Source organism: Rhipicephalus microplus, chromosome 5 (assembly GCF_043290135.1).
Source record: "Rhipicephalus microplus isolate Deutch F79 chromosome 5, USDA_Rmic, whole genome shotgun sequence".
Taxonomy (NCBI): Eukaryota; Metazoa; Arthropoda; class Arachnida; order Ixodida; family Ixodidae; genus Rhipicephalus; species Rhipicephalus microplus.
The window spans coordinates 198651186-198674622 of NC_134704.1; the positions used below are offsets into that span (position 1 = coordinate 198651186).

General features: G+C 44.8%; 1 protein-coding gene across 6 annotated transcripts in view; it reads right to left on the bottom strand.

Moving 5' to 3' along the window:
* Positions 1-23437, bottom strand: part of LOC119173573 (ribosomal biogenesis protein LAS1L) — a 282454-nt gene that overhangs the window by 247676 nt on the left and 11341 nt on the right. For all 6 annotated transcript variants that reach the window (XM_075896362.1, XM_037424380.2, XM_075896360.1 and 3 more), the window contains exons 4-5: positions 18883-18952; positions 10349-10621 (exon numbers count right to left, since the gene is read on the bottom strand). In XM_075896362.1, coding sequence (XP_075752477.1) covers positions 10349-10621; positions 18883-18952 — 343 coding nt within the window. The remainder of the gene's footprint in view (positions 1-10348; positions 10622-18882; positions 18953-23437) is intronic.

The window sequence follows — 23437 nt, forward strand, 5'->3', positions numbered from 1 at the left end:
AACTCTGTTCATACTGGATGGATTCTTGAAACTTTTGCGGCGTTGAGTTTGCGAGGCAATACGCTTTTCCAGTGAATTAATTCCATGATTACTAAAAAGTTCCAGGGCCCTTTTAATGACAAAATACGACTCGCTTCCACATGAGAAGTTCCTGTACGCGCGGAGAACAAGCAAAGCGAGAATTGGGGGGTGCTACTATGTTGCAGAAATTGTCACGATTATTTCTGAGCGACAAGCGATAATTTCAGGTTTTCCAGAAACCTGCAACTTTATCGGGACGAATGACCCTTCACGACAGCAAATCCCATTGTTCTCACTCGAAAATCGCATGGACATGATTGGGCCTTAAGGTTTCATTATATTCGCAGGAAGCGACCGTCAGTTGGCACGGGCAGTTTTGTGGCCTTTGCTCTCTGTGTGCTTATCAGCTGCGATGTCTCTACACTCGCACTATCCGTGAACCCCACTGTGGCGCATAGATAAAAAAGACGGGGGACGTGCCTCACACAGATACAAAGAAAAACAATACAGCATGTGGCAACGGGTGAAGGAGGGGAGGGAGCAAGCCGAGGTAGCTGAGGGAGGTTGGTATAATAATAAAAAGCCCAAGATATTAAATGTTTGAGGAGACGCAAAGTGTCGGTTAGCGGGACTGAAGCGAATGTATTTAGGGAGGGGGGGCGTTTATTACGTGGGGAAAAAAGTCCAAACTTTGACGATTGAAGTTGGGAGTGCGTTTGTGCGGGGGGTTGGGCGGGATGTTTGCATGCATGTCCGGCAGGGCATATGTCATGAGTAAGAAGTGTTTAGATGTATCCTCAAAGGAGCTAGCAAAAGTGCAGAGAAAGGATAGAAACCAGAGATACATAATAAACAGAATCAGAGGCAAGTCAAAGAGAGAAGGATTCAGACATGGAGTGTCCTACGAATCAAATAAGGAGGCGATATTCTGGAAGTTTTGGGTAAACAAAAAAATAGTCTACTGATGGTGCCAGCACATTATAGGCTGGCCATTTTATGTGAATGGCAGCAGAGACCCTATGAGACTATGCATAGTACTACAGATGTGTTTTGGCCGAGAAGTCACAAAGATATAAATCAATTTGTGAAAAAGATGTACAAAAGTGTCTAGTGTAAGGTCCACACAACATTACAAAATACTAGTGTAGAGATAGACTAAGCTGTACTGGACAATGAATTATGGAAACATTTAGAGTGTGTTTGTGAAGTGCTGGTGCAAAGAATTAGAGAATTGTGCGATGCTGCGGTGGTGTTGCAAGTAAAAGCGTGCAACAATGGAAGGTGATATGCCAGCCCGCGCACGAGTGATGACAAGTGATGTATACAGCAAGGGAACAGAAGAATGCACCCTGGAGGAGGACAAGAGCAGTTTTTAAAAAAAACTCTTAAAATGGAGGGTCAATGTCATAAATAAGAGGGCACACGGCATGTGCCAGGCGCTGGAATGCGGCGTACATGAAAGAGTCTCCCGATGGTGCACTTGCGTGCCAGATTTGCATATGAGATTGTTTGGAGAAAGGCTCTTGGCACGCGACCCGAGACGTAATGGAAAATCTCGAAAGATGATCGGTCACTGTACTGTGGAGCTTCGAACTGCGAAGATCAAGAAGGCCAGCATTGCTACTAAGTCACAAGCAGTACAGCCACCCAGTTCTGAAGGATATCGGGTGAGGGGCTCAGGAAGTGGCCGTCGATGTCGGAAAGACTCGAGTGAGGCTGCCTGAACTTGCCGCAAGCTGGCACAGCAGTTCCTGGGGGGACTACAGCTCTTCCACTTTGAGCCAGAACGAATGCCACCCGCACCAGTCATTAGAGAGAGTCATCAATGAGGCCATTGACGAGTTAGGCGTAGATTAACTGAGCCGGGGCAGACCGCTGAAGACCGGGGCAGACCGCTGAAGACCGGGAAAAATCAGCAATAAGGTCAAGCGGCTTGCTCGGCGGAAGAGGACGATGACTGTAGGAACTTGGGGAGGATGTCGACGATAAAATCGACGAACCTTTGACATGGCAAGAGCTCAGAGTTGACGTGGCAATGCGACAAACTGTAAGGACATTCCCCTATTGAGACGCCATATTGGCTTAGTACTAGTGGCTAAAGCTAGTGATGGACTAAGACAGGGCTACAGTCAGTGTTGGTTTGACTATGTACAGGTTGTTATTAGAGTAATTTTGTGTACTCGCAAATGTTTCGTTTTCGCTTTTGATTTTGTACGTTTGACATTTTGGGGGGTGATAAAGTGCATTTGTTTTACCATGCCCGGCTCCTGTCTCTCTCTCAATCCGATCCTTTGGAAGCACTAACATCATACGCAGCCTAGTCTACCTATTGCAGGCCAGGCGGGTAGTCCTCGAAGTTTTCCATCATCGTTGCAGCATCTGACACGGTGAGCCGCAGATGATTAGTGGCGTGTACCTCTGCTGTGGTAGACTTTGAAGATGATGGTTATTTTTGCTGGCAATACGATGTGAAGTTTATTTCCTTTCATACAAAGGAGGAAGCCAGGGCTAAAGGCTGGGGTGCCTGACAAAGGCCTCGGCTCCATTGTACAGTCTGGCGACAATTAACAAAACAATATAACTAAACACATTGCATAATAAATAGATAAATCGGCTACACTTGCAAGTATAACAAAATAAACTGTTCTTAAGCATATAGCAGTGAAAATGTTATACCTTACAGAGACAAGAGACGAGTAAATATTGCTTTGTTTCCTTTTTAAATATTTTCGTTGTAACATCAAAATTAACATTTGTAGGCATTTTATTCATAGCCACGGTCACCTGATAAGTTAATTTTTGTTTGATAAGTTAATTTTAAGATGGGTAAAATGTCAAAGTGAGCGAAAAATTGGGCTGGTTAGTGAAAAATTGGGCTGGTTGTACATCGCGCCGGCGATGCCTCAGCAATAGGGGGGCGAATATACTAGCAGACAACTTTTTTTGGCAATGAAGGAAAAGCTATGGAGCCAAACTGGGCTTGTGCCACCTCTGAAAATCAGTCTTACAATCGCATACACATAATCCATGTGATAATCATAAAAAAACTACATCGCTTTATCTTCTATGGGGTACTGTTTGAAGAGAGATGCAGTTCACACCAATGACATATTCATAATTCTTTTACTTGATGCAGTGTCATCTTGCGTTTTTGCACTTGTGAAAACGTCGCTCGTTTTACATACACCTCACCATCAAAATGACATCTTTGCCTTTGGGTAAGCGGTCATCACCATCCAGCTATTTCAACGACTCGCCGAATAAACTTGTGATGAATTTCATTCACAAATGGCTGTCTAAGCAGATGTAGTAAATTAAATGCAGTGTTATTATTCGAACACAGTCGTCATTCGAAACGGGAGCCGAACCAAACTACTTGGATTACATGCACAGTAGCTCGCCCCGTAGCCTTCCCTTCATTGCCAAGAAAAGTTGTCCGCGAGTATAGTGGGCGTGATACTGTACGGGGTCGTAGTAGACTCCAGGGCATGCGGTGATGTAGCCGTTGTGGAGCCCGACATGTCAGATGGGTCATGGGCTCTGAGGTCAGACAGGACGTGTCGGTGGCGAGCCTGCCTGAAGGATCGTCGGCTGAGGGTGTCGAAAAAATGCACCTCAAGGTTGAATGGTTGAACACAGCACGAAAGTCCTGAACCTTGTCGGGTGGGCACTCAGGCACAGGAATCGCTGCGTTAGTTACCGAAGGGAAGGTGGAATGAGACATCACCTAGCAAGTTAGGTCGGGGTCAATGAAGGGCTGCGGGCCAGTTGGTACTGCGCGCTGTGACACAGGAGAAACCTGGAAGTCGGGGGTCCCCGGAAGCAGGTGGTAGGTGTGCCCGCTGTAGGCAAGCACCGCAGAGCAGCGATCATCGTAAGGCTATGGGTTGGAGCTTGCTGCAGTCGCAAGATGACAGAGCTCTACCGGGAGGGCGTCAAGTAGAATGGCATGTATCGTCGGCTGTGCATATGACGCCATTCAGCGTGAGAGTTGCGTCAAGCGGCATGAACCACACTTTGGGGTAGGCCGGCAGAAAGGCTTCACTGGCAGGCAGAGCCACGAAAGCATGGAAGAGGGAGCTCGTTGAAGGGGGCGCATTCCTCGGGTCACCACGGCAGCGATGTCAAGAGTAAGGTGCTAGAATAAGACTTCCGTGCACGAGACCCCCAATAGTGCGCTTAAGCGTCCCGTTCATGTGCGAGATTTGACAAGAAGGCTCGTGGCACACGACCCGAGCCCTAATGGCAAACCCGGGAGGATGAGCTGTCACTGTGTGTTGGGGCTTTGAACTGCGAAGATCAGGAAGGTCAGTATCCCTGCAACGATGGCAGCAGTAGAACCACGCGGTTTTCAGGCTGTCGGCGAAGAGGCCTAGAAAGTGGTCATCGATATAGGAAGACTCGAGTGAGGCTGCCCCAACTTGCCGCAATCTTTCACCACAGTTGTGAGCCTACAGCTCTTTCCCTTCAGGCCACTAGAACAAATGCAGCCCGGATCGCAGTCACGGCGTCGTTGATGAGTCAGGCATAGCCTAACTAAGCCGGAGATGACTATGAAGACTGGAACCAACCAGCGATGAGGTAAAGTGCTTCAGTTTGCAGGAAAGGATCACAACTGTAGGAACACAAGTGAAGAACGTCGACTGCGGACTCGGCCATGCGTCAGGAGAGGGACACTGAGCAGAGGAGCACACAGCAGAGGGGCACTCAGTCGCCGAGGCAACGCAACGAACTGTACGAACGTTCCATTCTTGAGACGCCATCATCTTGGATAGATGTTGGCTAAAGTTGCCTCTTACACATATTGAAATTAACTTTTGTTGCAGTCCATAGCAAACTTGTGTATTTATAAGTTGTGTTATTGAGCCAACTTTTTAGTGCGCAACGAAAATTCTGTGTATTTGTTTCATCCGCCCTTTGTATAAAGTGTGTTCGCTTTGCCACGCCCGTCTCCTGTCTCTCTCAATCCAATACTTTACCAGCGCTCCCGAGATAAATTGTAGAGAGACGTGTGGGATCTTGCCACTTTGTTGTCGAGGATCAAAGCGGAGCAGCGATGGCTGCCTGCGTCCAAGCTGCCAGGCACGAGAACTCGTTCTGTCTAACGTGCGCCTCGAGCTCCGAGCACGAGCGGTGCAAGAGGCGCGGGCTCTGTGGCTGAAAAGTGATGATGATGATGAAAGATGAAGATGAAGGCACTACAGTTGTCTTATCAAGAATGAAGCAATGCAGAGGCCAAACTGTATTTATTTACATGATTTGGTGCAACCAAAGTGTTGCCATTAACACTTTACACGTGAAAGGCGAAGTTGCTAATTCCTCAGCCTTGCTTCTTTCAACTTTTGTCGAAGCTCAATGGATGTGGCGAACAAGGATGCCCCCCCTAAAGCCTTCAAGTTACTTTCACATTTAAAGTTCGAAATCTGCCTCGAAACACATTAATACATTAATACATGAGAGCATCTGAAGTTTGGATGTTAAAATCTTGGACGCCCAATTTTTCTGACTTTCTGCCAAAATGTCAGGTTTAAAATAGCATTAATTGAGCTGCCACCTATCATCTCCATGGAAAAAGTGTTTTCTTGACTCAATACTTTTGCTGACATAGTGGGGCCCAAAAAGCATCATTGCTGCAATATGAGTGTCACGAGTGTGGAGGCCGGATTTTTAGGCACTAAAAAAGTGTGTTTTAGGCGTCAAAGATAGGTAGGTAAAACACTGTTTTAGGCCCTCAAAATCATATTTATAGGCACAATTCTTTTCTACAAAAATTGGAATGTTCCATAAGAACAACGTCGGTGACTTGTATCAACGGCAAGAAGCAAAAGAAAATATTGTTTAGGAAAGCAGAAGGGTACCAATGACTGAACATGGATGCATTTCCCGCACGATTTGCAATGTGGTCTTTTGTTTTATTGTATAGCATTGTGCGTCAAGTGTCCACCAATCAGTTAACACTCTCCTGTGTCTCTCATTTCGTTGTGGCTGGGAAGGGCAGCGCAAGAGCAAATAACCAGATCACTGATCCCCCTTGAAGAGAGGGATACTAGGTTTAATTGCGTAGGACCGATTTCTCCTCTTATCGGTGAACACTTTATAGAGCCCCTCACTAGGTGTGGGCATTTCGAGCTGACAAGCGTAATGGTGCGCTGGGCACTCCGGATCATTCCTGTTAAGATTTGCAAAATTACATGTCGCGGAAAAACGCTCATTCCTAATGAATGCCACTTGCCCTTTTCGCGGTGGTGCACACCAAGATCTAGGGAGTGACGAACAGCAAGGAATGTTCCTGTTTTTACGTTGCTCCTCTACGTTGACATTGGTGGACGGACGTGGCACACCATACGATCTTCATCAGAACTTCGTTAGATGCTAGCTATATCTAGAAAAACAGACAAAAAATGTCCCATGTCCCGATTATATCCTGCATTTTAAATGGTACTTCATTTAGAGCATTGCACGTGACATCACTCTACTTGGCATGTACAATTTGTCTGCTCTGTTGTGTAGCATGAATGAGGAGTACTTTGGTTTGAGCTAGCTGCTTCATATCATTTTGAAAGGGAAGCACAAAGACAAAGAGAAAAGAAAGACGCTCTTTGTCTCTATGTCTTTCTGTTCCCTGTGTCTTTTCACTGCCCTTTCAAAATCAATATATTGAATGAAAGCTGAGAAAAGTAACAAAACATGCAAACAGAATCTCAGCTTATTATTTTTATTTTTGTTTTGAATAGCCTCGAGATGCTATTCACTAATCGTTCCTCGTTTCGCGTTTGCCTCCGTGCACCAGTCGCAATAGAATGCTCCGCTGGTGACCTGAACGCCGCGAGTTTGATTGTGGTCGCGGCGGTCACATCTAGATGGAGTGAAAAAAGTAGATGCCCGTGTACTGCACAATGTCAGTGCCTATTAAAGAACACCAGATGGTCAGAATTTGTGGAGACATCCATTATAGCATCCCCCATACTCATATCGGGTTTTTTTTACGTAAAACCACACACCACACATGCCGCCGCCGCCGCTACTGCTACTGCTGCTACTACTACTACTCTACTGCTACTGCTGCTACTACTACTACTCTACTGCTAGTGTTGCTACTACTACTACTCTACTGCTACTGCTGCTACTACTACTACTCTACTGCTACTGCTGCTACTACTACTACTCTACTGCTACTGCTGCTACTACTACTACTCTACTGCTACTGCTGCTACTACTACTACTCTACTGCTACTGCCGCCGCCGCCCCCCCCCCCACTGCTGCTGCTGCTGCTGCTGCCGCTACTGCTGCTGCTACTACTACTACTACTACTACTACTACTACTACTACTACTACTACTACTACTACTCCATTTCGCTTGCGTTTGCCTCATCGTTGCTGTATCGTGCCTTCACCAACCCTGACAACGCTTAGCTTGCGTTTTGTGCGTAGTCTCTGACCGCAGTTTCAGCGGAGCAATGGGATGTATCATGGTTGCAATACATGATCCCTGCCAGGCTCTACTAAAGTACATGCACTGACATCCATCCCACAGAAACAGCTAATACACAACAGAGAACGCCGAAACGACACAACATCGATGGCATACGTGCACAAGTAGGCTGGAGCACATCATGCGCGTGTGACCTTGCTTACGCATGGTGTTCTTGGTGCGTATACGTCATGTGATTCTTCAGCCCCGATACCAAGTAGAACAGAGAATGAATGAGGCTCGCGATGGCTACATGGGACGAGAGGCAAGGGATTCAAGCTTGCTTCTTCGCATCAAGCTTTGATGACTCGTAGCGAACTAATTCGAAAAATCACCATGTTAGAACAATTTTTTGTTGAGGACGCAAGAACTTCTAGTGTCTAACTACAACTTAATATGTCACATAGAGAGGGATGCTTGAAAAGTAAATTACAAACAAAACAAAAGCCGCGTGCACATCATTTTTTACCTGTAGGCGCTGCAGCAGAATGGTAACAATATCAAAGAAAACACGCCTTCCTTGACACAACAAACACACTTTGTTCTCTTTATAAGCTATTTCATTCTGTCATGAAACTAACAAAAACAAATTAATAGAAAAATTATATCTGATACAACATTCTAAAATCTTAATCATCATTGCAAGAAGAGCATTGCTTAGGTGCATTCATTTTCGAATGCGAGTTTTACCATGAAATGCCTGACATGGAAGTTTTAACCACAGTTTAATTCAACGCAATGATAGTAATTCCCATCCTATTCGATTTATTATATTTTCACAGCAGTCATTTTTCAGTAATGGCTTAGAACAAATCTTGAAGCCCTTTTCTGTTTTTTTTTCATGTCACTTAAAAAGACATGACAAGGGATCATGTACAGAACAAGCGTATTCAAGCATACGGTGAATGTATGCTAACCACACCGTTGATTGTAAACATACCGGCGCCTATCTCAGGCTTCACTCAATAAAGTATAACGATTTGGCGACCTTTGCCACCACTGAATCAACAAGAGCATTCCATGAGAGGCCCTGCATGGTTTTTCATTTGTTCTCCACCTACCCGTGCCTGCCCAGAAAACCCTGCTCTTCCTTTCCCACTGCAACACTCAGGTTTTCAGGACTTTTACTTTCAGGATTTTTAATTTCATTTTCTTATCCCAACTTTCATTCTCTCTCCTTCCCCGGCAGACGCTGAGGCGCGCTTCCACTTAGGGTAGAAAAAATAGCGTCTTTTGCACTCCTCATGCTCCTCCTCCAATCACTCGTAGCATGTCAGCTTTGTATTCGTTGAACCTTATATTGTTTGGAAATATCAATGCTGCCTTCTTTACATGAATAATGGTTTCACACCATGCTTGAAATCAAAATTTGGGCTTCCATGGCGTTCATATAGGCACTCATTTGAAAAATAGGCACTTTTAGGCACTTATAGGCATTTAGGCACAAACACCCAAAATAGGCATTTATAGGCATTATAAAAACCATAAAAGCCTTTCTTAACCTCTAATTCATGCTCATATATCAAAATGGCACGATAGGAATGCAAGGAACAAAATAGGCATTTGCCTATAATCTGGTCTCTAGTGATGAGGTCAACCACATTGAAACTCGGAAGAGGCCACTTTCAACCTGACGTTGACTGTGTCTTTGGGGAAGTTCGAACTGTTAAAGTAAAATTGGAGTGTGAAACAAATCAAATAGCAAACAATATTCAAAAGAAATTCGAAGTTTTGAATATTCACAGACCCCTGAAGAACGCACATTGTAGAGATATTACATTGTGTATAAAGAGCGAGGAGTCCAAATGAGAAGGAGAGGAAAAACATCAATGCCATGTACAGAATATTAGAGCAAGAAGTGAGAAATAAAAGTGAGGGTGAGGAGGGAAAAAGAGGGAGCGTGAAGCATATCAATTACATGTACATGATTAGTAGAGCAATAAGTGAAAAAAGAATTGAAGGTGAGGAGGGAAAAGAAGAGGAGGGTGAAGCATATCAATGACATGTATAGAATAGTAGAGCAATAAGTGGGTGAAGCATATCAATGCCATGTATAGAATTGTAGAGCAAGAAGTGGGAATGAGGAGTGAGGGTGAGGAGGGTGAAGCATATCAATGCCATGTATAAAATAGTAGAGTAATAAGTGAGAAAGAAAATTGAGGGTGAAGCATACCAATGTCATGTATAGAGTAGTAGAGCAATAAGTGGATCAGGCACTGCGCCGTGCTCCCAACCGGGTTGCAGAAATTAGGTGCCTTTTCTCATCTTCTAACTACTACCACCAATAAATGGGAAAGAGAATATAGGGTGCAGAGGGAAGAGCAGGGTGAAGCATATCAATGCCATGTATAGAATATTAGAAAGAAGTGGGAAAGAGAAGTTAGAGTGAGCAGGAAAAAGAATATGGAGAGTGAATCACATCAAAGCCATGTATAGAATAGTAGATCAAGAGGTCGGAAAGAAAAGTAAGAGTGAGGGAGAGTGAAGTATTGACCATGTATAGAATAGTCGATTGATGTGTAGGAAAGAGAAGTGAAGGTGAGGAGGATAAGAAGGGGAAGGCCACCAATGCTACCACGCCAATAGTGTGTAGCCTACCCCAATTCTACTTCAATTTGGTGCAAATATCCCACGTTAAATCTGCCAGCTCTTCCTTTTCTCTTTCTGTAGCATGCGGTTGCTAGGCAACACAATGCGGCACAAAGCTGCGCTGACATTTAGCAAATGCTACCCAGCCTAACCAAAAGCTTAAGCTTTGCTGTAAAAAGCTGTGTATTTTGTTGTTCCCTTGAGAATCAACTAACCCATATCTTGACATTACTATTTTGCATCATAACGAGAACATGGTTGCTTGCCTTGACGGACACCAACAGCCAGGCATCTAGTATCTGCCGCACTTGGGTTGGGCTGCAGCACGCAAGCTCGGCATCATTGCCATTCTTTGAACAGAGCATGGCCGATGCCTCTGGGGCCACCAACGTGTCCCTCTGTGGCTCCCAGTGATGAAGGCGCAGCCACTGCAGCAGTAGGGATGCCGCCGATCGTAGGATACCCAGAAATGCTGCACCACTGACAGATGCATGCGCTGACGCATGCCTCAGCTCCAGGATCCAGTCGGGCACGCCCAACTGCAAGAGATTTATGTGCATAATATAGCAGACAATTGGGTAGATTCCTGTCTCGGAGACCACCAACAGAACCTGTCAACGGGTGGCTGCTGCTCCCAACATTTTGAAGGCTGCACTGTCATAGGCAGGCATAGTGAGCAACTTGGTCGAGCAATTCTACAGGGAGCCTAAACTCAAGGCGTGGTGATAGATGTGTCAGTAGGCCCTTACTGTACTTCCCTATTTAACAAGAGGTCCACTGCCAGCAGTGCATGCCTCCTCACCAGCAGTCTGTTAACCTCGTGTCCATATTTCCTGTCTTTCCTTTCTCTCCTGTTCCTTCTTTCTTTCCAAGTTTGTATATTTGCACTTGTGCAACTTCAATGACAGGTTTGGTTTTAGATTGTGTCTCAGAACCTGTAACTACTTTTTTCTTGTACTTTTGCCCTGGATATTGTGAGTGTGCATCCTTTTTAACCTCCTAGGTCTCTGGGTACCCGATTGGGTACCGTTGTTCGCAAGGCTACAGATCATCACAGTTCGATATCCGCGTGTCCAAATTTATTTTGGCACAATAAGAAAGCGGTGCTTTCACGAAGCCCCGAGAAGTGGCGCCGTGTGTGGAGTCGTATTCACAAAATGAGCGAACGAAAATGACAGGGTACTGCTAGAGCTCTCGCATGCGTCCTCATGATAAGTGAAAGTTGAAAGTTTGCTTGTCGTCGTGCGAACGACATCGTCTTTGGTGCATTCCTCTAACTGTGGACACTTTGTGGATCATACTGAAAGTTATTTCAGTCTGATATTTTTGTTGCACTCAATCTTCAGACTTCAAAAGATCAGGAGTACGCAAATGGCAAATGGGCACCATCACAGTTTGAGACATTTCAATTTTTCTGCGTTTGTTTTTAGGGCAGGGAGTCACAGTTTTGCAAAATCTTTTTTTCATTGGTGCATTCTTGGGACTGAAAAGGTTAGGGTTTTACACGGCAGTGCTACCATTCCTTGTCCTTTTCAGCATTTGTTGTGCTGTGCCATTAACATTACAATATTTATGTAATCGCCCTGCCGTTCCACACATGCATGCCATAAAAAGCCCTGCATTCAAAGCAATAAAACAGTTGCGAGTCTAGCACCGTGTCTTTGTTTCTTTCTGTGTGTTCCACTTTTTAACATGAAAGTATTTTATGCCAGGGTCCACTAAGATTTTTATGACGTATATCTATCCCGAAAATATGGCAGTGTAATACATGTGGACAGACAGCGAAGAAAAACGTATCAGTCCACAATGATGGCAGGTGGACGTTTTGCGCCACCTCCACAGTCATGGTGGAACCTAAACGAATGCGTCTTTCATATCTCTCGCAGTGCTCTTGGTTGCCACAGGGTCTCAAAACAGATCAGTCAGATTTGTGCGTGGCTTTCGCAATAAGCTCAAACAAAGCACCATTGCTACTACCGTACCATTTGACGCATATTTAATAGAAGTGTAATATTTGATGTGATTGATATGTGGGGATCAACGTCCCAAAACCACCATATGATTATGAGAGACGCCATAGTGAAGGGCTCCAAATATTACGACTACATGGGGTTCATTAACAAGCACCCAAATCTGGACAGACGGGCCTGCAACATTTCCGCCTCCATCGGAAATGCAGCCACCGCAGCCGGGATTCGATCCCGCAACTAGAAGTGTAATTCTGTCACTGCTCCAACACACCACGAGGAGCCACCTTTCACCCAACCCTCGCTCGTAACATTGATCCGTATTAAAATTTACCTTTCCCACAATCAACCGACTGTCATAGGGTAGTCCACAATGCCATGTGAGAAATCATGACCGAGCTAGAGGGAATACATGATGCACGTTGCCTTTCTCTTCCCCTTTCATGATGCTTTGAAGGAGTGCAGACTGAGTACCAGTGTTTATTATAAAGTGCTTGATGTTGCCACCTTTGCCCAGAATACACTATATGCCATGTCCAGGTATATGTTAACAACTTGAGCAACTATAAAGGTTAAATTGTGATCGTGGGCAATTGCGTCGCTAGGCGTCAATGTGGTTGAGTCCACATCAGGAGGTACATACGATCTCGAATATTTCGAACTCAAAGGGGCTCGCGAAATAGTTCGATATATCAATAATTTGAAATACAAAATATGCATATTAAAGCCTAAATTAAAGCATTTCAGGCCTTAGAACTCGTTACAAGCACTAACATGTTTACTTATGAACCAGCGCACAAAGACGAGCACGAACGGAACAAAGGGGACACCGCTGCACTCGCAACTAGTTTATTTCGCAGAAAAGACACAGTTAATACACAACATCATAGTGCACCACAAGTTACAATGACGATCAGGTTAGAGCATATTTTCCAAATAGAACAATTCGCTACCGCTTAAACTAACCGATGCTTGACTAATACAGTTATCTTTTCTTTTTGCAATGTGGAAGGCCTTGATAACTTTCTTGGCCACCTGATCCCTGTGACTGGGAATTATTTTTGTCCCAGAAAACAGTGGAGCGCAGTCACACTCTAAGAAATGCCGCCTAATGTGAAAGTAAGCATTGCTTGCTCATGTTCTCTTGTATATTCTGAAAGCCTTGTATTCATGCATCGGCTAGTATGGATGATGTACATCTTCCCACATGACAAGGGCAAACAATATACCACCGCAGTTCTGCACTCTACAAATGTAGAAACATGCTTAACGGAGCACCGAAATCTATCTTTTTGTTGCCAATGGCTTTCGATCCAGCCTGGCACAAACTTTTCAGAGTTTCTTTGGAACAGAAAAAACAATGTGTAAGCGGTATTTGCTGACTACGCTCTTTAGATTTTGTGATATTTTGTCTGCATATGGTATCGGGACACATTTCTTGTTCTTTTCTTCAGAAACCCTGTATGTTTTAGGCTGCTACATAGGTAAGAAAAGATAAGTGTAGAAAAAAGATAACTGTATTATCCAAGCATCGGATAGTTTAAGCGATTGCGAATTGCTCTTTTTGGGAAATATGCTGTAACCTGACCGCCATTGTAACAGATGGTACACTATCATGTTGTATATTAACCGTGTCTTTTCTGCAAAATAAACTAGTTGCAAGTGCAGCAGTGTCCCCTTTGTTCCTTTTGTGCTTGTCTCTGTGCACTTATAAGTAAACGCGAACTATCACCAACACCACTTTTAATGTTGCTTCATAATGATTCACTTACAGTGTAATGAGGAACAAGATCTGAACTGCAAGTTACCGCACATTATTTCGCATGAAAATAGTCCTTAAACTTGTCTACCTTCTTGCACGCCGTCAAGTTCCAGTCATTCTCAATATCACTGAAGCTTTTCAAATAAGCGAATTCAGCACTTTCGGCCATAACAGCATTGATTGATGCAGAACGCCAATGCAAGCTTTGTAGCGCGGCAAAATGTTGATTACCAGTGACAGCAAAAGCATTGGCTTATTCATAACCGTGCGGGTACACTTCCGCGGCACCAGTAACAGCAGCCATGATCTCAGCATCGATGCAGTCAGAAACAACTGCGTTGTCATCTGCACTGATGAAGTCTCTCATTGTCCAAGATAATGCCAGGAAATGCTGATAAGTCGCGAAATTTACTGAGGCACCATACGCTGTTGTCAGTGGTCATGATGCGCCTGAAGTTGTCAGCTGGCTTGCAAAGAAAGTTTACAGCGGCGCTTTGCTTGACGTCGCTCCAAGCACCAGTCACAATTTTTATCGTTATGCGAGAGCTACATCTGCGAGGCAGACCGCAAAGAGAGGATGCCGCCATACCTGCGAGAATCATTAAGCATCGCCCAAGTATCGCGTAATATGCATCCCGAGTACCATTGGCAAACACGAATCACTAGAGTCGACACCATCCACAAAAAACACCAGCACGATCCAGACGCTCGCTACACCAACGCGGCTAAATACCCGAGCAAAAGCGCCTACGCTTCAAGTGTGGTCGACGCAGAAGGACAAGAGCTGACATCCCCCGCCCACCGGGTGCGGAGCTCCGAGTCTGCTGAGGAAGCAGTGATCGCCTTTGCCACTACGACTGGTAAACATGCGGTCGTAGTTTTCACAGATTCCCAATCCGCTGTCCGTAATTAAACACGAGGCCGAATCTCTGCAGAAGCTCTCAAAATTCTGAGAAAGAGCTGAACTCCACTTCCTTACACCTGCGTGGTATGGATGCCGGGGCATGAGGGGCTTGAGGGAAATGAAGAAAGTAACGCCGCAGCTCGCGGACACATCAACCAGACCTTCCTCAGCGCCTCGCTTGACCCGTGGTTAGCCAGCGCTGCAGAAGAAGTGGAGACCGTACCACCGACATACAACACCATCCTACAACAGTATCGTCTAGCTCGCAGGGTGTACCCGCCACCTCACCCCAAGCTGACTAAAGAAGAGGCCACAGCATTTCGGAGACTTCAAGCTAACACCTATACACAGACACCCTACTGCATAGAATCTACCCAACGCTACACGCCTACAACTGCCCTATATGTGACGTGCCAGACACACTGGCCCACCTACTACTCGAGTGCCTGTGGCGCTACGAAGATGCCAATACCAAGCCCGCAACGGCTGCATGTATCGACCCCCTAGCCAAGACGTGGGAGGCCAAGGTTGCCACACGTGACGTAGACGACCAACGAGGACTTGTCGCCAGAACCCGGGAGGCGATTGCGGCCAGAGGATTCCTGGAATAAGGGACCCTCCCACCTAGGGTGACCCCGAGCTCACTAACTCGGGAACACTGTTTCGAAAAATGTTTATTTCATCATGATCACCAATAGACATTATCCTAGCTCTGATAAATCAATGCGCTATATATACAACCAAATACTTTCAAGCGGGATGAGCCTTGGGACAGGAGAAGAAGCAGCACGAGAGCCAGGGGCAGGAAAGAAGAGAAGGATGAAGTTAGAAATAAAGCAGATTAAGATGGACGCAAGTTCCATACTGAAGCTATAATGCTGTTCCGTTCTTTTAAGTATGAACACTACATTATTTTGGCGCAGCAGGCCATCGAAGCCAACATGTGGGTGACGTTCTTCATTGACGAGACCGTCACGGACAAAATCATCTTTTCGAAGTGTCAAGTTCAAAATGAAGCAGCGGTGGACCTACCTCGTGAGCTCTGCTTAGAACTCGTGAACCTGGTTGTGGGAAAGGCAGCCGTGGACACCACTGAACTACGATGGAAAGCTGCTGTAAAAGTGAACTTGCGTGTGGCGACCTTCTACAACCTAGTTCTTGAACCAGTGCGTCGAAGAGACTCAGGATCAAGGTCTTCGACGGAAGAGGTGAGCCTCAATTTGAAAGCTCTTTAGCTGCAACATGAACAGATTGTGCAACAGAACCAAATTATGACATCCCTTATAAGCTCTCTAAGTGCTGAGGAACCGGTGCCTAAATTCGTAGAGCCTGGTGGCTTCGACGGTATGTCTACAAGTCCAGAAAGTTGGCTTGCGTTCTACGAATATGCCGCTGAAAAAAACAGGTGGCTCTCTGACGAGGATAACATCACTAACATGCGTGTTTACTTGAGAGGTGTTGCGCTCAAGTGATATGACATATGCATTCAGAAAGACAGTGGTGACTCTTGGAGTTGGGGGAAGAAGAAACTTTTGACCGCATTCGGAAGAAATCTAATACATAGATGGAGTACAGCACTTAATTTCAAGTCCAAGCAAAGCTCCCTTGTGGAGTACTTCTTCAGGAAACGCCATCTTTTAAAGCTAGCTGAGCCTTTGCTTCCATATACGGCCGTAGTAGCCCTAATAATGCATGAATTACACACTGAAGTCTTGATGCGGGTGCAAACACGGTCACCAAAACTCTAGATGACCTCCTGGAGTGTCTTCAGAACATACCATCAACTTCGGAAACAAGCATAACCAATAATTCAAGCAGCTGTTTCAATCGGAGAAAAGCGGACTGGTCAAGCCGCGATCAGCGAGAACCGAGCCACCTCTCAAGTAGCACGGATACCTTGACCTGGCGCGCTCCAAGAGGTCGAGTGAATAATATCGACACTGAAGCTCAGGAGGATTCGACAGAAAAAAAACTGATAAATGAAGGTGATCCGTCCCACCCAATGACTCTAAATGAGACTGTTTATTTAAGTTGCTGTAGCCTACTTCACATTTTTGTCAAAGTAGGAAACAAGCCGATGATGGCTCTCGTACACAGCGGTGCATCTGCGTCTATTATAAATGCCAAGATGGTGGATGCACGTCGGGTGCATAGTGGGAGAGTCCTACGGGTACAAGGCTATAATGGAAAAGTAACGTTACATGATCAGTGGGCCTTTGCAAACATCGAGTTCCAGGTTCAGAAAACAGAGAGCGAAGTGTTGGTGGTAGAGGGCGTGACGGACGACTTTTTGCTATTAAGACCAGATATAAAGAAATGAAAGATCAACGTATACTGGGATGATGTGGTTCTAGTCGAGGCTGTAGCAAGAAATTAGACATATGCAGATGCTCTATCAAGGTTGATGGTATGAAGCAACATGGAACAATCAGAAGAAGTCAATGAAGTGATGCTGTAGGAAGGCTCCGCACAACTAGTTTTTACTGAAGGTCGGTATCAAGCCCCACCAACACTTGTTTCCAGAGTCCTTTATTTGTACCACGATAGCCCAGAATCTAGAGGACACGACGGATTTTGGCACTCCTACAACAAATTGGTGAAGAGATTTACATGGCCTAACATGAAGAAAGACGCCAGTCAGTACGTTTATTCCTGCCATGTGTGTCAAATACACAAAGTCAAGTATAAACAGCCTACGGATGCTTATAATTCTACCTTGCCACTCGAACGTGCCTTTCGAAGTAGTTCACCTGGATTTCGCTGAACTAAATAAGAAGCGAGAAGGAGTCAAGAAAACGCAAGCTTTTTTTCTGGCCATTGATGAATGCACGAGGATGGTCGCTGCACGAGAAGGAAAAGGAGATGCAAATAGTGTCATAACCCTCCTCGAAGGAGACATGTTTGAAGACTACGCGGTCAAATTGTATGCGATAACAGCCCTGCGTTCAAGAGCGAAAAGCTAGCAAGATGGGCTCGAGATCACAATATATTGATCAAGTTCTGTGCCCCATACCATCCCGCAGCGAACGGGCTGGCAGAACGTACTATACGGGACGTGAAACAGTACATCAAGATGTACGATAATTTTCCTGGTTGATAGAAATTTTCTTTGGAAGCCATCGTGAAACATCATAATCGATCCTATACAAGTGGGTTGGGGTGCAGTCCACAGTACGCTTCTTCAGGAGAAACCCCTATTCTGCAGGCAGACCGGACTCTTGCAAAACATCAAGATCATTGAGGAAAGGCAAGAAAAATCACAGGAAATACCGAAAACGAATGAAAAAGAATTTCGACAAGAGGCGTCGAGCAGACATGCCAGACATTCAAGTCACCGACCACGTACTAGTGAGGAAAGGAATATGAGATGACAGTGTCTAATTTTATGGCTGTGTGACCAAGACAGCCACCCAAAATGGAATTTTGAAGACTGTCTGGTACACTGGTGAACGTGGATCAGTTGAATGTGCTTCAATTGGAAATGTATTCAAATATTACCCCAGAAGGGGTAATAAAAAGAAACCGGAAAGGGTGAAGCGGTATGAGCCTTGGGACAGGAGAAGAAGAAGCACGAGAGCCGGGTGGCAGGAAAGAAGAGAAGGATGAAGTTAGAAATAAAGCAGATTAAGATGGACGCCAGTTCCATACTGAAGCTATAATGCTGTTCTGTTCTTTTAAGTAGGAACACTACATACTTCTGTAGCAGACAAGTCACTCTTTTGTGTTATACCGATTCCTATGATAAAGGCATCAGCTATGTTTCTTTGGACATTTTAAATAGTTTTATGCAAGGGTTTATTGCTCATGTCTCATCTTAGTTGTGCAACTTTTTTTCCTCACGCCCCTCTCAAGTGGAGACAACTGGATAAGAGTGTTAAAAGTTCCGCTCTGAATGTCTTTTTCATAATTATACAAAGTGTGTTTAATTTGAATGAAGATACCAGCCTGTTTTTTTGAAAGATTAGTGCCAAATTGCCAGTGTACCATGCTGCACAAATTTTTGCAAGTGTGGCCATTTTGCTCTGGATCTAAATATAGAATACAACACAAATATGCTAATCAACAAACAACACCATTGTAGTTCGCATGGAAGCTTTGCTGACAGTATGTGTGTGGTATGAATAGACAAATGAAAGAACAGAGCCCTTCATGATGTTTAGAACTCACCTGAAATGCGGCTTCTTTAGTAGTGATGTTTTTCACACTCCGCACGGGCTCAACAATGTCACCGACAAACCTGCAAGATGAGCGGAAGCAGACAGGTTTTTTCAAAATAAAAAAATTGGCACGAACGAGGAAGGTTGAAACCTCACGCAAAAGGTCACGAGGCGAACGAACGTAGTAAACAATAAACATAATTATAAATGTTATGCTCACTCACGTATCAAGACAAGCTGCAAGTAGGTTGGTAGGTTGTTTATAGTCGCATAAGGACGGCACCACTATCGTTCGCAATACCAGCACCAGCTGTTATGCCGCACGTGACTTCCATGTTGCGATTACCATGTTTGCGCTTGAAATTTGTGTTTGTCGTCCATTCCAATCACGTAATACCAAATTTGGTATATGTGAAGCTAGTGAAACCAGTGCGAGCACGCTACGAACATAGCATGTAGTCATGTTTTACATGACATGCATGTCGGAATTATCATGTGAACGTGCCATTTACCTTCGTCATCCATTCACGTAATGTAATAGCAAATTTGGTATATGTGAAGATAGTGAAACAGCCGTGAGCATATGATGAGTGTGGTCTGTAGTCATGTTCTTACATAACATGCGTGTATGATTATGAAAAGCACGGAATACTTCTTATGATCACCATCATGATTGTCATGTTTTCACCACTCATATACCTTCATCATCCATTCATGTCCCATAACACAAAATTTGGTATATGTGAAGCTAGCGAGAACGCCACAAGCACGCTATGAGCGTAGCATGTAATTACGTTTTACATGACACGCATGTCATAATTATCATGTTTCGACGAGTCATCTACCTTCGTCATCCATTCACGTCACGTAATACCGAATTTGGTATATGTGAAAATAGCGAAACGGCCGTGAGCGTATCATCAGCGTGGTATGTAGTCATGTTCTTACACAATATACATCTCATGATTATCATGTTTCCACCAGTCATATTTCTTTGTCATACATTCATGTCCCATAACACAAAATTGTATATCTGTGAAGCTAGCAAAAATGCCGCGAGCGCACTATGAGCATAGCATGTAGTTGAGTTGAATTAACTGTATTTGTCCAATGGTTGTTGCTATGCCCGAGGCTAGGCTGCCAGGAACACATTGTTCGAGGAACATCTTCCGAGGTCCTCGGCGACGGCCCTGGCCCACTGGCCGGCCCACACCTGGTGTTCGAGGGCCTCGCTGAGAAAGGCAGCTTGCCATCGCTCAGCAAGGTGCCCAATTTCGGAGTGTCCCTCAGTTGACGTCGTCCTTCCTAGTGGCCTATCTTCCAAAGCATTGCCAAGGTATATGTGCCATATCGGCCTGTTCATGCGCGCACCACGGGCAGCCAGGCGACGGGTGCAGCGTGGGCCATAAGCTGTGCAGATGGTAGGGGTTGGTGAACGTGCCCGTCTGCAGCCTGGAGGACCGCAAATGCAGGAGGACCGCAAAAGGAGGACCGCAAATGCACCCGAAATTCCGCGTGATCAAAACAACTAGCAAAAGAATCTATTTTCGTCAAAACAACTCGTGTATGTCTTCACACGTGAATGGACGCGACGGCGCAGCTGGCTGCCGCGAAAGTGCGAATCAAAGCTTTGGCTTTGCTCGCTACTAGATTTTTTTGGACAGTATCGACAAAATGCTTCCAGCCCTTTTTACGTCCTTACTGCATTTAATCCTACCCCTTTAATCCTATCGCATCGCCACGACCACAGTTTTGTGCACAATGGTTTGCGGCAAACGGTAGTTTTGTTTTCAATCCATGTGTCTTTAAAACTTAGTCATTTTATGCCATCTATGGTCGCAACTTCAGCGGTTTTGTCCACAGAGTTTGCAGAAAGCAGCATTGCTTTGACTGGTCGAGCGTTGGCCGCGGCACACTTTGGAGTTCTGTCAGCAATGTCGTCGCCATACATGATCGTGTCGAACGACCGCGGTGTCGTCTACAGCGGTTGTGACAACGACAACCGCACGCACTGTAGAAGACAGTGCGTGCGCTGGTCGCACGCATACTTCTGATGCTTCGAGCACGCTGCTCTCGATCAACCTTCCTTTAACGGTTCCCGCACTTAAGTTCATATCACACGCCATGATTAGGAAAAGTGCACGAAACATTCGAATTTTGGCCCAATGGACACATGAATTTGGCTAGGGAATTTTAGAAATTCCTATCTGTTGCATTTTCGTATCACTGACTCTTTTGTATGTTTATATGAACGCCTCTCAAATTTGTTTATAGTAAAATTTGGTGGGCTCGCAAGAAACCTGAAATGGACTGACCTGCATTTTTGTCAATACGGCCAGATCTTGCCCACAAATTTCAATCTCTGGGAAATTTTCATGGCAACCGTACAAACGGAAGAGACGGTCAAAATCTGGGAGTCTCCCGGACAATGCAGAAAACTTCGCAGGTATGTGATGATGATAACCACCATGGAGTTTCCTAAAATAGATAACACTAATAGACAGTTCTCTCCTGGTGGCGGAATATATTACCAACGTTTTTGTGGCCTCAAAACCGGCTACGGCAATGCGTCATGGTCAATCGCGGAAGCCACGCTATTTTACTAATTTTATTTTTTTTAATCGGAAATGAAATATTTTTTGTAAAATTTCCAGCAATATTCGTAAAATCGTAAGCGCGGTCGAAATTCGTATATTTTACGGGAAAATCTGAAGAGTTGGCAGGTATGTCTACCAGAAAAGGCTTCACAGTCATTGCCAAGCACAATGAAAAATTCAACTTTGCAGGCCGCAAAGCCTCAAACAAGTTGTTGAATGGAACTCATACAAGTTGTTGAAGGAACTCAAACAAGTTGTTGAATGAGGCAAACTTTGGCAGATTGACATCTTTTTTTCTAGAAGCCTCAATGTACTCAGTGTGTCAGGTAGATTTCAGCGCACTCCTTTGCCACATCTTGACTGCACCAATATGCTTGGCACTTTTCATGTCACATTTTAAAGCGGATTCACTCATGGCAGTCACATTAAAAGTTTTGCAGCATAGGTTGCACTTAGCCGGTGAGAATTCGTCGTCTCAGGTGCAATCCAGAGCTTGTAGTCGTTATGATGGAGCCGCGTAGTCTGAAATTAGCTTTTTACGGGCATTGCTGCACATAACACATAGAAGGCACGCTCATTCCAAAAAACACTGGCAGAAAGACGACACGACTTGGTTGAGCCTGCTAATATGTTGGACGGAGACAATGAACATGCGACAGCTATGGGGAGACTATGCTCGTAGCTGATACTACTTCCGCTAGCACCGGTGTAGATGTTTTCCAACATTGACATGACGTGCAGGGTGAACGCTGCCTCCGATACATCAAGTGAAATGTTGCCAGCTGCCTAATGAGAGTCAGCTAAATAGGTATAAAATTGGTAGAATATGTTGGCCACATTTGAGAACTCAAGTAACTGACAGCAGTTCAGTAACTGACAGCAGTTCAGCATGGAAAACAGTTTTTATGATCAGAAACAGTAGTTCAAATTAGGCCTATGTGAATAGCGAAGTTAAAGTTCAAAGTGAATTCACAGCGAATAGTGATTTGGTTCGAATATTTTCTAACCGAATTTAATGGTACATGTATCACATTCTTGACACAACTAATCTGCTCAATACCTTTTTTAAAATTAAATCAAGACCTGTGCAGATGCTTTGTTGTTGTTGCTCGAAGAAAACAACAAGATTCGACTTTCAGGTGAACGCAAGTGATAAGCTGCAAACTGTGTTTTGTTTTAAAGTTTACTGTCCTTGGAACATATAAGCCAGTCTAACTGGCCTTTAAACTTAGAAAAATTATTAATCGATATGGGCGGATTATGTTCATTTTATGAGGCCTTTAAACACTTTAAGTAACCATAGAAATGATTCACTGGAAAAGTGTATTGCCTCACAAATTCAACGCCGCAAAAATTTTAAGAATCTGTCCAATACGAGCGGAGTTGCAAAGATTTGTCAGACGCTGCAATTGCATTCTCTCTTCTCTAGTCCTGATGAAAGCGCTGGAAGCTAAGCAGGGAGGGATGGGAGGGGCACACAAAAAATGTCACGCATGCCTCGTGACCTTGAGCACTTTTTATTTTTAGGGGCGAAGCTGCTTAAGACATGGGTCTGTCCAACCCTTGTATGTATGTAGTAGTACGTAGCCACTGGTGGCATATACTCGCTCTAGGGCGGGTATGTGCCACAGGGGATGCGAAATGGGAGATGGCAGTACTTGGAGTATTCACTAGATGACGCACAGGTGGACGGACGAATGGATGCACGAACAGACAGACTCGCGGATAGTCATGCGGACGGACTGCAGCACGGACGGGCTGACAGACGCTTGGCCCTTTTTATCATCATTCACTCCGTGGATAAGCTGTGATTTTTTTTTCTTCCACTATGTGGCTTTTTCAGTGCGGTCACGCGCGCACGCGTAGACAGGTAACGGCCTTTTGCGGCGATCTCTGTAACGACAGAGCGCGCCATGTTCAAATCAGCCAACAGCTGATAGATTGGCTTACTACGAGCGATTTATTGCG